At 38.6% G+C, this 14,060-nt stretch overlaps 1 protein-coding gene and 1 long non-coding RNA gene across 2 annotated transcripts in view; both read right to left on the bottom strand.

Moving 5' to 3' along the window:
- RNF169 (ring finger protein 169) overlaps positions 1-14,060 on the bottom strand; it is a 96,648-nt gene that overhangs the window by 58,803 nt on the left and 23,785 nt on the right. Inside the window, exon 2 of the mRNA XM_015115210.3 lies at positions 486-559. Coding sequence (XP_014970696.2) covers positions 486-559 — 74 coding nt within the window. The remainder of the gene's footprint in view (positions 1-485; positions 560-14,060) is intronic.
- LOC144334386 (uncharacterized) lies at positions 4,696-6,227 on the bottom strand. Its single transcript, XR_013404173.1, has 2 exons — positions 5,982-6,227; positions 4,696-5,415 (listed from the first exon to the last, which is right to left on the bottom strand). It is a non-coding gene; the product is annotated as an uncharacterized LOC144334386 (long non-coding RNA).

Below are 14,060 nucleotides of genomic sequence, written 5' to 3'. Positions count from 1 at the left end.
AAAGCTTTCCTAATGGCAAATGTTTTCTAACTAGGAAATTATTTCACTATCCCCTTACTGACCTACATGACAGTTCTTTTGGAGTATTTAATAGAGTGAGCAATAACGGATAACACCAGCTACACGTAATTAGAAGAACCTTGCGAGATAAAGAAAAATAATACAAGCAATTATTAGCAAGGGCACCTATTAAAAGTACCAAGAATACCTCTCTCTGGTGGCCAGTTACTGCAGCTGGCATGTGACAGACTCTGTGAACTATATCTTCATCTTTGAAAAGACAAATAGAAAGGCAATCTTGGGTTAAGGTTTACTCTACTTCCATTATAGCTCCAAATCTAACTAGGCTGGTACAAGGTAGTGTGCAGAAAGGCTCTGCATTATAAATTTTTTAAAACCTGATAAATCCAGACTCCCACTAAGCATTCTTCAATGTCATTATTTCAATCTACTTTAAGAAAATTAATGACATGATAATACTATACCTTTCTCAAGCTTTCATATTCCTCACGAAGTTCCCCAGGCTTGCTTAATTTGATTGGTGCTCTGAATATAAAGTCTGAAAGAAAGGGAAAAGAAAATACTTTTTAACAGGACTTTCTAGGAAGGAACCAGTATCTTGTCCTACTGCTGCCCCTATACTATAAATCACATTAGAAACTGTGGTCATCTCAATTTGAATATGCATTCTTTCACTTAACAAATATTTATCAAAGGTGACAAATCAGGCACCGTTCTAAGCACTGAGGAGCAGCACTGCACAATAAAGTCCTTGTTCTCATGCAGCTCATAATCTTGTGGAAGGAAACAGACAGCAAACAAACAAGTGTGTGTGTGTGTGTGTGTGTGTGCGCGCGCGTGCACGCGCGCACATGCACGCACTACGGCTGCTGTACTAAGTGCTATGGGGGAAAACAAGTATAGGATATATATGGTTGTCTAGAAGGGTCTAACTAATAAAGTAACATGGGCCAGGCGCGGTGGCTCAAGCCTGTAATCCCAGCACTTTGGGAGGCCGAGATGGGCGTATCACGAGGTCAGGAGATTGAGACCATCCTGGCTAACATGGTGAAACCCTGTCTCCACTAAAAAATACAAAAAACTAGCCGGGCGAGGTGGCGGGCACCTGTAATCCCAGCTACTCGGGAGGCTGAGGCAGGAGAATGGCGTGAACCTGGGAGGCGGGAGCTTGCAGTGAGCTGAGATCCGGCCACTGCACTCCAGCCTGGGCGACAGAGCGAGACTCCGTCTCAAAAAAAAATAAAAATAAAAATAAATAAATAAATAAATAAATAAATAAAGTAACATGTTAAAAGACCTCAAGGAAAAACAACATTTAAAGCTCTTGAGTTCAATGTTACTGAGTGGCATTTAAAATAAGCTGGAGTTTTATTCATAATACTGTATTTTTCCATTTCTTTCTCAACACTGCCAAAGTATTTTCCTGTAAAAACTTGCATCTAATCTTGTGTATATTTTCAGTATATAACTTGATTTGTTTTTATCCTCAAAGCCTTCAGTGATTTTGACTGGCCTATAGAATAAAGTCAAAACTTTTCAACATCATTCAAGATTTTTCAGAGACTGACCACAACTTTATCTTTCTAAAGCACTGTGCATCTCAACCCTTGACTGTCTTGTCACAACATATACATGCCATACGGTCTTTTAAAACCGTTTATGCTGTTTTCTCAACTGAAATTCTGTCTTTTCCCCTTCTTTCTATGTATTTTTAAATCCAAGATGTCAGACCCATAAGAGGCACAATACATGTGGGTTATATAAATAAATGATAAAAATCAAAGCTAAGAACAGAATAAATGATAAGTCTTAAATACTATCAAAAAGGTGGAGGAAAGTATACACTTCTGTCTCCTTAAATGTACATGACACTTCTTTATACCCTCAATGTATATTTGGTGGTCTAAATATAATTAACTTTAAAGACTTAATAACTCTGCATCCTACTGAGGTTGATAAATATTCATTATAGAAAAGTAGTCTCCCCAGAAAGTTGCCTTTTGTCCTTTTTCAGTTGTCTCAACTATCTTATTTTTTTCCCTGCATTTCCCTCACACAGGAATCAACTATTTTAGAAAGACTCTTAATTAGTATACTGAGTAATGCAGAAGATATTTAGATAGAAACATTGGACCTAAAGCAAATACAGAAAACAGTAACATAAACCTTTTCCAACCACTACAGAATTATTAGACCCTAGGTTCAGAAGGAAACATTCCATCACCTTCACCCACTTGAAAAAGAAGTCCTGGGCAACATAGTAAGACCCTGTCTCTACAAAAAATAAAAAATGAGCCAGGTGTGGTAGCATGTGCCTGTAGTCCCAGCTACTTGGGAGGCCGAGGTGGGAGGATCACTTGAGGCCAGGAGGTTGAGGCTGCAGTGAGCTGAGATCATGCCACCGCACTCCAGCCTGGGCAACAGAACAAGACCCTGTCTCAAAAATAAAAAAGTCCTGATGATTATTTTAGTCCCTTAAGCACATTCAGAATTATAGGCAAATAGTGTTAAAATTAGATGCTTAAAAAAATAAAAATAAAGGGATAGAAAGCCTTAAGGCAAGTGAGTAGTTTACATCCATTTACTGAAAACCTACTACATGTATATTAATGTAAATACACATTTTTTTCTCAGTGAATTTTCACAGAAACTTGATAAGGTAGGTATTATGCCCATTTTACAATAAGAAAACTGAGGGATTAAATGACTTAGCCCAAGGTTACAGAGCTAGTGCATGGCGAAGCAGGGAGAAAAGCTTTAACAGGAATCAAGAAGGAAATACAAAATGATTCAAAAGGTAACCCATCTAGAGCTGAGCTGACTCTCTCCCCTTTTACAAACCCCATTGTAGTGGCCCTCCTTGAATAAAATCTTCCTTACTATCTCTTTTAAAACAAGAGCAACCCATCAAGAAGATGTAACAATGATAAAACCTGTATGAACCTACAACACAGTAAAAATTAATGACTATATAGAGAAATTAATCAAAAATTAATGTAAGAAATTTTTTAACACACTGCAATTAAAAACAGATAGATCAGGCCAAGCACATACCTGTAATCCAAGCACTTTGGGAGGCTGAGGTAGGCAGATCACTTGAGGCCAGGAGTTCAAAACCAGCCTGGTCAACATGGTGAAACCCCAGCTCTACTAAAAATACAAAAAAATTAGCTGGGCGTGGTGGTGGGCACCTGTAATCCCAGCTACTCAGGAGGCTTGAGGCAGGACAATCACTTGAACCCAGGAGGTGGAAGTTGCAGTGAGTCGAGATCATGCCACTGTACTCCAGCCTGGGTGACACAGTGAGACTCCATTTCAGAAAACAAAACAAAACAAAACAAAACGAAATGGATCAGGCAGACCAAAAGGTTTACATAGAAAAATTGAACAATAAAATTAATGTGGTCGTGTGTGTGTATATATATGTGTGTGTGCGTGTGTATGTTTATGTATATATTAAACCCCCAATGAATAGAATATATACCTCTTAAGGCAAACAATTTAAAATACTGATGATACATTAGGTCATAAAGATGCTTCAAAAAATTTCAAAGAATTTGTATTACTCTTTGATCCTGGATGCCATTTTCCCAGCCTAGTTTTCTAGCTACCAAGGTGGTAATTCTGGGCTACCTAATATTCTTTTTCAGTAAGTTCCTTTTCTGATTCAATTTGCCAGAGTAGATTTCTGTCGATTGCAACAACCCTAGCTGATTCAGTTTTTTACATGGTACCTTGAAATAACCAACAAACCAGTCTCTAGTAAAACTGATTAAGAAAAAAAGAGAGAAGATAAAATTATATTAAGAATAAAAAGTTCTAAATACAGACAACAAGGTGAGTTTAAATCTCCAGAGACTATTAAAAGAATGCTGTAATGAATATCTTGCATGTATATCATTTTACATGACTGCAGGTGTATCCATAGGATAAACTGCTAGAATCAGAATCCCTGGGTCAAAGGATATGTGCTTTTTGAGAAGTAACACCAAATTGCCCCTCTGTCATGAAGCCTATATCAATTTACAGTCCCACCAGCAATGCATGGGAGTGCCATTTCCTCACACCTCCTTTTCACTTTTTTTAGAGATGAGGCCTCGCAGTGTTGCCCAGGAGAGAGTGCAGTGGCTATTCACAGGTACAATCATAGTGACCTATGGCCTCAAACTCCCGGCTTCAAGAGATCCTCCTGCCTTAAGCCTCCCAAGAAGCCAATCTACTCACATCTTTTCCAACACCATGAGTGCTGAAACCTTTTAGCTTTGCTAATCTAACAGATGAAATTTTGTATTTTATATGCTTATATTTTATGAGTGAAATTGAGTATTTCTATATGGTTAAGAGTAATCTGCATTTCTTTTGATATGAAATGCATATGCATTTCCTTACTCCTACTTATACTAACATTTTCTTCTTGATTTGTTAAGAAAAATTAGCTTTATATTACATGACTAGCAATACTTTTCCCGGTTTATCTCTTGTGTTGACTTTGTTTATAGTGGTTATTTTTATGTAATTATATTAATCAAACTTTTCTTTTATGGCTTTTGCATTTTTCATTATATTTGGACAGACTTTCCTTTAGGCCAAGATACAAAAACAAATTCCATCACATTTTCTTCTGGTAGAATGCATAAGATTCTTCTCAGATCTACTTTTTAAAAATTATAAATCTTTATTTTTATTTGAGAAGCAACATAAGGAGCATAATCTTATTCAGGCTTATAAATAAGCATACTATCCAACACAAGAAACCAAAAATATTTTAGCAATAGTCTGTTAGAAATGGTAATTTTCACTTACTGTTGGAGAATTTGCTTTCTCTAAAATACTTCACTGATATTTAGCACAAAATGTCTCAAGAGCTTAACATCTTCATTTTTTACACATTAAGCCTGATCTCCAACTTAGAAGGTTCAGAGCCTTGGATAAGTCAGTCTCAACTTCCTCTTCTGTAAAATCAGAATACCTATCATCACAGGCTATTATAAGGATCAGATGAGTGCAATAAGAGTAAAAACACTTTGCAAACTATTTCAGCCAGTAGAGTGGCATGCAGCAGAATTTACTAAGTATAAAATTCTCTCTGGTATTGTTGGGACAGCATTCTTTAAATTGTGGTTTGGTTCAACTTACTTGCAAGTACAATCTATATGAAACAAAGACAATCTCCAGGTGTGGTGGCTCATGCCTATAATTCCAGCAATTTGGGAAGCTAAGGAGGGAGGATCTCTCGAGGTCAGATGTTTGAAACCAGCCTGAGCAACACACAGAGACCTCATCTCTGCAAAAAACAAACAAAAATTAAACAACAACAACAAAAACCCAACAACTAGCAAGGCATGATGGTGCACACCTATAGTTCCAGCTACTCAGGAGGCTGTGGCAGAAGGACTGCTTGAGCCCAGGAGTTTGAGGCTGTAGTGAGCCATGACTGTGCCCCTGCACTCCAGACTGGGCAACAGAACAAGACTTCAACTCTTAAAAAAAAAGAAGAAACAGGCCGGGCGCGGTGGCTCACGCCTGTAATCCCAGCACTTTGAGAGGCCGAGGCGGGCAGATCACAAGGTCAGGAGATCAAGACCATCCTGGCTAACACGGTGAAACCCCGTCACTACTAAAAATACAAAAATTAGCCAGGCGTGGTGGCGGGTGCCTGTAGTCCCAGCTACTAGGGAGGCTGAGGCAGGAGAATGGCGTGAACCCGGGAGGCGGAGCTTGCAGTGAGCCGAGATTGCACCAGTGCATTCCAGCCTGGGCCACAGAACGAGACTCCATCTCAAAAAAAAAAAAAAAAAAAAGAAAGAAACAAAGATAATGTTCCAACTACTTTGCTAGATATATTACATGAAGTTAAATTCACTTTGGGATATTTATTAAAAAATCTCAAAGTTCATATAAGATCAAGGAGGAACTCAGCATAATGACTGAAATCTTAGTATTCCTCTGGCTTATTTGACTGCAAAAGGTGATGGGCAGGGGTAGAGGTAGGGTACCAGTTTACATTCACCAAAATTAGTACTGATATTAATCAGTTTAGTTGGATTAAGATGAACAATGTTTAATGCTTTAAGGATCATTTTTTGCCCCAACAGGACTGTGCTACGGTAAATGACACCATGCCCAAAAGCTCAAAAATTACATAGAAAGTAAAGTACTTCTTGAATACTAAAACAGTTAAGCATAAAAGGTTGTGAATTGGTCCAAAGTGATATTAACTTAAACATTTAATCCTATGTTCTATTTTAGCAGTACCCTCTAAAAATGCTAAGATGGAAAAAAAAAATCCTCGCCTTTATGGGTTTGCAAAAAGAACATAACATTAGGTTCAGATACCTGCTCTGTCAATTAAGTGACAGTATTTAGAAATGTCAAAACTTAAATGGTGCCTTGGGAAATTTTATATTTTATACACACACACACACACACACACACACACACACACACACGTTGAAGACTCTCTTTGCCTTAGTCTTCCTGTCTGTCAAATGGGGATCAAAATGCAGGCCAAGCTACCTCACAGGAATGCAGAAGACCACAATTAAAAGTAACAGTAGTAGTAACCAATGAAAAATCCCCATAATAAATAAGTAAAAACAGCCAACGTTTAATGAAAAGCACACTCTATGCTAAATGTTGCATGCATGCATATGCACAAGTGCACACATGTACACATACACACAGAGCAGAAAAGCGTTGACACGGCAGGCCTGTCTATCCTTTTCTTTCTTTCTAACATGTCAGTGGGAGAAGATGTCTATCCTTAAAAAGGTCTGCTTCCAAGGCTTGCCCTTGGCTGGTGCCTAGAAACTTGGATGTCAGGAGGGTTCCCACCCTCCTTAACTGATGAGTTGTTCACTGTACCTAAACTACAGCAACAATATAATTATGCCAATCATCTGCTTTTCTGTGGGGAAATTCTGGCATGTGCTAGGTAGAGGGTGCCTATGTGATCAGCTAACACAAACCCTAGTCACTAAGTCTCTAACGAGTTTCCCTGGTTGGGAACATTTCACACGTTGTCACAACTCCTCACTAGGGTATTAAGCACACCTTGTGTGCCTCCACTGAGAGGGGACTTCAGAAGCTTGTAATTGGTTTTCCCCAGACTTTGTCCCACACGCCTTCTCCCTCTACTGATTTTGCTCGGTGTCTTTTCACTGTAATAAATCATAGCAGAGAATACAACTACATATTGAGTCAAGTCTCCTGAGCAAATCAATGAACCTGTGGGTGGTCTTTGAGACCTCCCAACACACACATACAATACATGTCATGAACTGAAAATCTCTTTAGATCACAGTTTCAATCTCAGAAATGAAGGCAACACATCAGATAACTTCTAAAGTTAGTGATTCAGTAACAATACTTTGAATTCACTTTTATTTCCTACTCAGTATGGTTCTCTAAATTTTTAAAATCTCCATTAAAGTATAATATTATAGGTAAAATGCTATTAGAATTTCAAACTTACATTAAGAGCATGTATAACATCAAAATAACTTCTTTGAAGCCTTGTGAAATGTGGTGTTTCAATCCACCTGGACAATTATGAGAAAGGAACCGGGAAAAGGCCAGAAAAATGAAGATCTGCCCCTTTTAAATCAAAGTCTCATAACATCTCTTAAAGGTGAATGGAGAACATGTATGCATTCAACAGTATCAATTATGCCAAGACAGTTATTATGAAGCTTTCAGTTTCCTGGATTTTTAATAAAGAAAGAACAATGACATACAATAAAACAATTGTTACTGCTGATGTGAGACTTTACTTTTCTTAATTTTCTCTTTACTTCCCTTTCCTTCCTGGTGTCACATGTCAGCTTCCTCCACCCCAAAAGAGGAAATTGTGGGTGAAATGACAGCAATACTACCCCACCACAAAAGCAGAGCTACAAGATGTCAAGTCAGAACCAGAAAAGGCAACATCATCTTCCTCAGTCCAGAGGAGTTAGTCACAAATCTACCAATCCTTCTACCAGCTTTTACAGGGATTTTTAAGTGTTTGGCAGCACAGAAACAACAGTTCACCCTTCCTTCACCTCACAGAACAGAAATACTGGAAACTACTTCAGGTGTCACTGACATACTGAATATCTTAGCATTCATAAATGAATCTAACGGTTGAAGTACTTTCTTAATGCCTATCCTTTGACTATTACTATGCTTAACAGGAAGAGAAACTCTCTAAGGATATGATGCCTTAAGAATGACATGCACCTGCAGCCAGTGACCTAAAATGAATCTTATGTGAATTATAGGAACAGCTATAGTTCCCTGAAGATCCTTCCTGAAAAAGGATTTTCACTTGGTCAGAGTGACTGCTTATTAATAAAGGTAAACAAACAAAACAAACTACAAGACAGGCATGTTGCTAATTGCATCAAACCATCAGGAATGAAGTGTCATTGTCAAAGCATCCACACTCAATGCAAAATTAAAAAAACAACCTCACTCAACAGTGATGGGAAGATGCTGTCCCAAAAACTCTCAAATCCAAAGGAAAGCATCCCTTGGTACCTGAGTATGCGTGAGTTTCTACCCCTGTACATTCATTTTCTATGAGTGCAGCAGAATGAAAAAGAATTTTGGACTTACTGAGTCCCAAGACCAAGATACTCATTTGAATAGTCCCACGTACTAGCTACTTGTCTTTGAACAAATTGAAAAAAAGCAAACTCTTTGCACATGAATTTTCTCATGTGTAACTTGGTAATAATACAACCATATATCAGAACTATAGACAAGATTAAATTAATGTTGAATTCAAAAGCTTGTAAACTGTTGTTTGCCAAATTATTTAGCACTATACAAATACATAGTTACATATAATATAGTTATACTAATATCTGTTATAAAATGGTTAACTGAGGACTAATGTGTTTTCTTTAAACATACAGATAATTTCTGTAATCACAAGAGTTGATGCTATACCACTTATATTTCAACATGACATAAGGGGCCATCCATATCAGTGGTCCCCAGCTTTTTTGGCACAAGGGACCAGTTTTCTGGAAGACAGTTTTTCCACTGACTGGTATAGGGGTTGTGGGGGGAGCAGATGGTTTCAAGATGAAACTGTTCCACCTCAGATCATCAGGTATTAGCTTGTCATAGGACAGCACAGCCTATCTAGATCCCTTGCATGCACAGTTCACAAGAGGGTTCATGCTCCTATGAGAATCTAATGCTGCCACTCATTTGCTGTGTGGCCATGTTCCTAATAGGCCATGGACCAGTACCAGTCCGCAGCCCAGGGGTTGGGGACCCCGATCTATATGACGTGGATCTGCCTACCTCTTCATCTTCATACCACTTCATTCCCTGCCTATTTTACATTCCATCAACAACTATGGTTCTTGCCCTAAACCATGCTATTTCTGCCTCTATGCCTCTGCCTGAAATGCCCTCACTTTCCACACTTAACTCTCCACAGTCGCTTCACAGGAAGCTAAAAACAACTCATCCTTAAAACTCAGTTTAAATTTGTACAAAGCATAAGATAATAAAACAAAGCCAAAAGATGAACTTAGAAAAAGTATTTGCCACACATATAATAAAAGGTTAATTTCCATCTCTATCACCACCAGCAGCATCATTACAGTGGCTGGCAGTTATGTAGCATGTCAGGTCCATTTCTAAGCCCTGAATATTAACTAACTCAACTTCATAATGACTCTATGGGAAGGTGCTATGGTTATCCGCATTTTACAGATGAGGACACTGAGGTACACAGAGTTTAACTTGCTAAGGCTACCACTGCTATAAGTGAAAGAGCTATGATTTAACACAAGCAATCTAGATCCAGCGTCTATCTGTGCACTCACCCACTATGCCTTATATATATGTATAAGCCTAACAACCCCATACAACAATGGATAAAGGACATGCACCAGCAGTTCATAGTATAGAAAAATAAAAACTAAAAACACTTTTGTATCAAGTTGGCAGAGAACAAAAAGTTTCATAAGACAAGAGTTATCAAGGCTATGCTTTATCTTAAAGATATATATGTGTACAAATATATACATACAAGAATGTTCACTGCTGATTACTCACCATACTAAAGACTAGGAACAACCTAAATGTCCTTCAAATAAAGACTGATTAAATAATTAGATGATGGGGAGACACATGGATCTATTTCTATACTGTCTGGTTTTATTCCTGTTCTGGTCTCTGGGTTTACCTGTAATTTTTGTTAGAATGTCATTCATTGTGTATGAAAAACTGTAAAAGCCCTTGGTGATGTTATATTCCCACAGAGAATTCACCATGTTCTCTGATAGGAAGTTAGAATGAGGGGGCAGATCACTTCACAATCCAAACATGACATGAGCTGACTCAAAGCCGGCTGCAGTATAAAGTTTGTACAGCTCATTCTCCCCTAGTTTGTAGCCCTCTAAAGATCCAACTGAGATCAGTGTTTTCCAAGCCTATCTTCCTTGAAAGATCATGAACTTTTTCTCTTCAACACTGGAGAACTGTTAGAGTCTGCCTTGCTTTTCAGTAGCTTTCTGTGAGGCTTCTTAGCCTTTTACCCTGCACAGTTAACAATCAGCAAACACCCTGGGAGCTAGGTAGTGGGGAAGTAGGTGGAGCGGGCAGGAGGCTATACATCTCTTCTCTTTGGGATCTTGGACTCTCAGGTTCTGGTTGCCTTGGCAGCTCTGAACTACAATTTTTGTATCCTCAGTTTCATGAAGAAAGCACTGCTGACGTTTTTGCCTCTTAATAGCTGCACTCTCATTTTGCCAAGAATCCACAAATGTCTGAAATCCTGGCTGCCTTGGCAACTTACAATGCCTTCATATAGATTTTTTTAAATCAAGCTTTTCTAGTTATTCTCAACAGGAGTTTTTGTCTGCTACAATCTACTTCATCATAGACAGAAGCAAAATCTACATACTTCATAAGCAGTGGAGAATATAAGATTTTCATGATGAAACTACAAGCCAAAAATTAACACCATTTTTTTAAAGTATGAAATGATGCACATAAGGCAAGTGTGCATACATATGTAAATCTGAGGAAAGGAAAAAGGATCGAGGCTGAATTCTTAAAGGCAAGCCTTCCTGGAGGAGGTGAATTATGTTAGGCATTAAGAACAAGTACTAGCAAGGAAAAAGCCATTTCTGGCAAAGGAAACTTCACGAGCAAAGGCAGAAATGACTATGTTGTGTCAAATGGACTGGGATAGGGTGGGTGGGCAGTAATGCTGGATAGATGAGATTTGAAGATGTAGTCACCATAGATTAAGAGGGTAAAGAGGGAATGAACAGCGAGGAAGAAAACAAAAGTAGAGAGCATTCTTTGAGAGTCAAGAAAGGGACATAATAAAAAGCAGAACGCGGGTGATCCAAGTCCTAAATAAATGTACAACCTTACAAGGAAAGCAAAAACATACTTGGGTGAAACAACTATAGAATGTCAAAAGAGTTATAAAACTAAATACCTAAGTACTGCAAGAGGTGGAGGTGCACAACAGCAAAAGGAAGGTAATGCAACAAAGCACATCTTTTACAATGAAACATATGTTAAGTGCAGAGATACACAAGAAACGAGGCAATTATCCATATTAATCTCATATTTACCTGCTTAGCAGGGCACAGTGGCACATGCCTGTAGTCCCAGCTACTCAGAATGTTAGAGTGGGAGGACTGCGAGTTTGAGGCCAACCCCAGGGAAAGTAGGGAAACCCCATCTCCAAAAAAAAAATCAGCCAGTCAAATTTACCTGCTTATACTATCCACTAAACCTTGAATAACTACTGTCAAATGAAATAAGTAAAAGGAGAAACTTCAATGTTTAAAATAAATGCACCATTTAAAAGTAGGAAGGTAGAAATACAGGAGTGAACAACAAATATACTCTAAAACCAAACTATTGTAAATAACTTTTTTTGAGAAGAAAATAAAATCAGCTAGAACTGAACCCCCTCAAAAAATAAAACAAAAATAAAACCAAACTAAAGTGTTTCCCATTTTATCTATTTTTTGGTTTACTCCTTCTGATTCTCCAAGAATACAGATAGCCAAGTACCAACTGTCTTAAAACTAATGCAATTTTCACCTACCCCCTTGCCTAAGACAAGTAACAATTTACAATAGGCAATATAAAGAGTGTTTACCTGGGAACAAGAGGAAATACACAGAGAGAAAGTTGAACTAAGCTAATAAAATTTAATATCAAATTCTAAGGCTGCTTACTTAGGTTCTATAATTTACACCACCAATTACTACTGTGTTTTTAAACTGTTCTTTGGCAAAGTACTAATCAAACAGAAATGCCACAGCCCACACAAGAACTTATAAAATGCTATGTAACATTTGATCTAGTAATTTAATTTCTAGGAACTGATCTAAGAGAGTTATCTGAAATACAGCAAAACTTTCACATAAAAATATTTTCATTGCAACATTGTTAACAATTGCAAAATAAAAATCAAGGATAACCTAACTGTCCAATACTGAGAAATGGTTAGGCTAATTATGAACAGACCATATACTTGTACTATTATTCAGTCACTAAAGCTGTATACTTTTAATAATATGCAGTATTGCTTTCGTAAGATGGGAAACTGCTTAGGTTAGTGAAAGATGCAAGTCACCTGCATGGTAAATGCACCTGATAGCAATAACTTCAGCATACCCTGAGAATAACCAATATGGTGGACACATCTGAATGTGTGTTCCAAGCTAGGGAATCTGGGAGTGGCCAACTCAGAAATTCATTCCTTGTCTATGAGGAACATCTGAGCCCCTGTCCAGTGGAACCTGGGCCATATAAGACGTCCTGACTTTTGAGTTGAATGAAGGGGGCCAGGTGGAGGTTGTTAGATAAAGGGTGCTACATAAAAATACTATAGAAACTGCAGGCCTTTTGAAAGTGGCTGCAGTTCTCTCACCCAGCCTGCCACCACTGGAGTCTCTCCCTGTATGTAAAGCCCCCAGGAAAACTCCATGTCGCGTTTATTGGCTGAGTCTCTTCTTTGGCCTCTTGAACCTGGTGCCATCCCCACTGGAGCTGACAGGGGTTTGGCACAACATCACCAGATTAAGTATACCTTATAATCTCAAACATGAAAAACCATTAAACACAGAAACAATAACATACCGGAAAAAGAAACAGTGACATAACCGTAGAACTCACAAATGGAAAAAAAATCGTGATAACATATCAAGTTATCATATGTAAATGTGTAAGAATGATAGAAACAGTCACTAGAGATTAGTAGGTTAAAGAGGGAATGAGCAATGAGGAAGAAGGGAGGTGCTGTAGAAAGAGAAAATATAAAAAGTAAAGGCATGAGGCCGGGCGCGGTGGCTCAAGCCTGTAATCCCAGCACTTTGGGAGGCCGAGACGGGCGGATCACGAGGTCAGGAGATCGAGACCATCCAGGCTAACACGGTGAAACCCCGTCTCTACTAAAAAAAATACAAAAAAAAAAAAAAAAAAAAAAAACTAGGCGGGCGAGGTGGCGGGCGCCTGTAGTCCCAGCTACTGGGGAGGCTGAGGCCGGAGAATGGCGTAAACCCGGGAGGCGGAGCTTGCAGTGAGCTGAGATCCGGCCACTGCACTCCAGCCTGGACGACAGAGCGAGACTCCGTCACAAAAAAAAAAAAAAAAAGTAAAGGCATGAAACTCTTTTCCCAAAACATTTATAATGCAATTTATTAGCTAAGACTAATTCATGAAAAGCTTTAAAAATAGTTTTAAATAACTAGGGAGATGATGACAGATGCAATGTCACAAAATAACTGCCAAATGAATCTTACAAACAAACGCGGCAGTTAAGAGTCCACAGGAGAAAGAGAACAGGGCTGGGAAGGAGAGGCAACGCTTTCACAAGATGAGATGAAGCTGCATCTGGCCTGCTGACCATAGTCTGCCAATCTCTGGATTAGCAAGAAAGACAAATTAAGACAGTTGAGGCTGGGCGTGGTAGCTCATGTCTGTAATTCCATCACTTTGGGAGGCCAAGGCAGGAGAATCTCTTGAGACTAGCAGTTTGAGACCAGCCCGGGCAACATAATGAG

This window comes from Macaca mulatta, chromosome 14, assembly GCF_049350105.2.
Source record: "Macaca mulatta isolate MMU2019108-1 chromosome 14, T2T-MMU8v2.0, whole genome shotgun sequence".
Classification (NCBI taxonomy): Eukaryota; Metazoa; Chordata; class Mammalia; order Primates; family Cercopithecidae; genus Macaca; species Macaca mulatta.
Note: the sequence above shows the minus strand (reverse complement) of the source record. Positions and strands in the feature narration are given on the sequence as shown.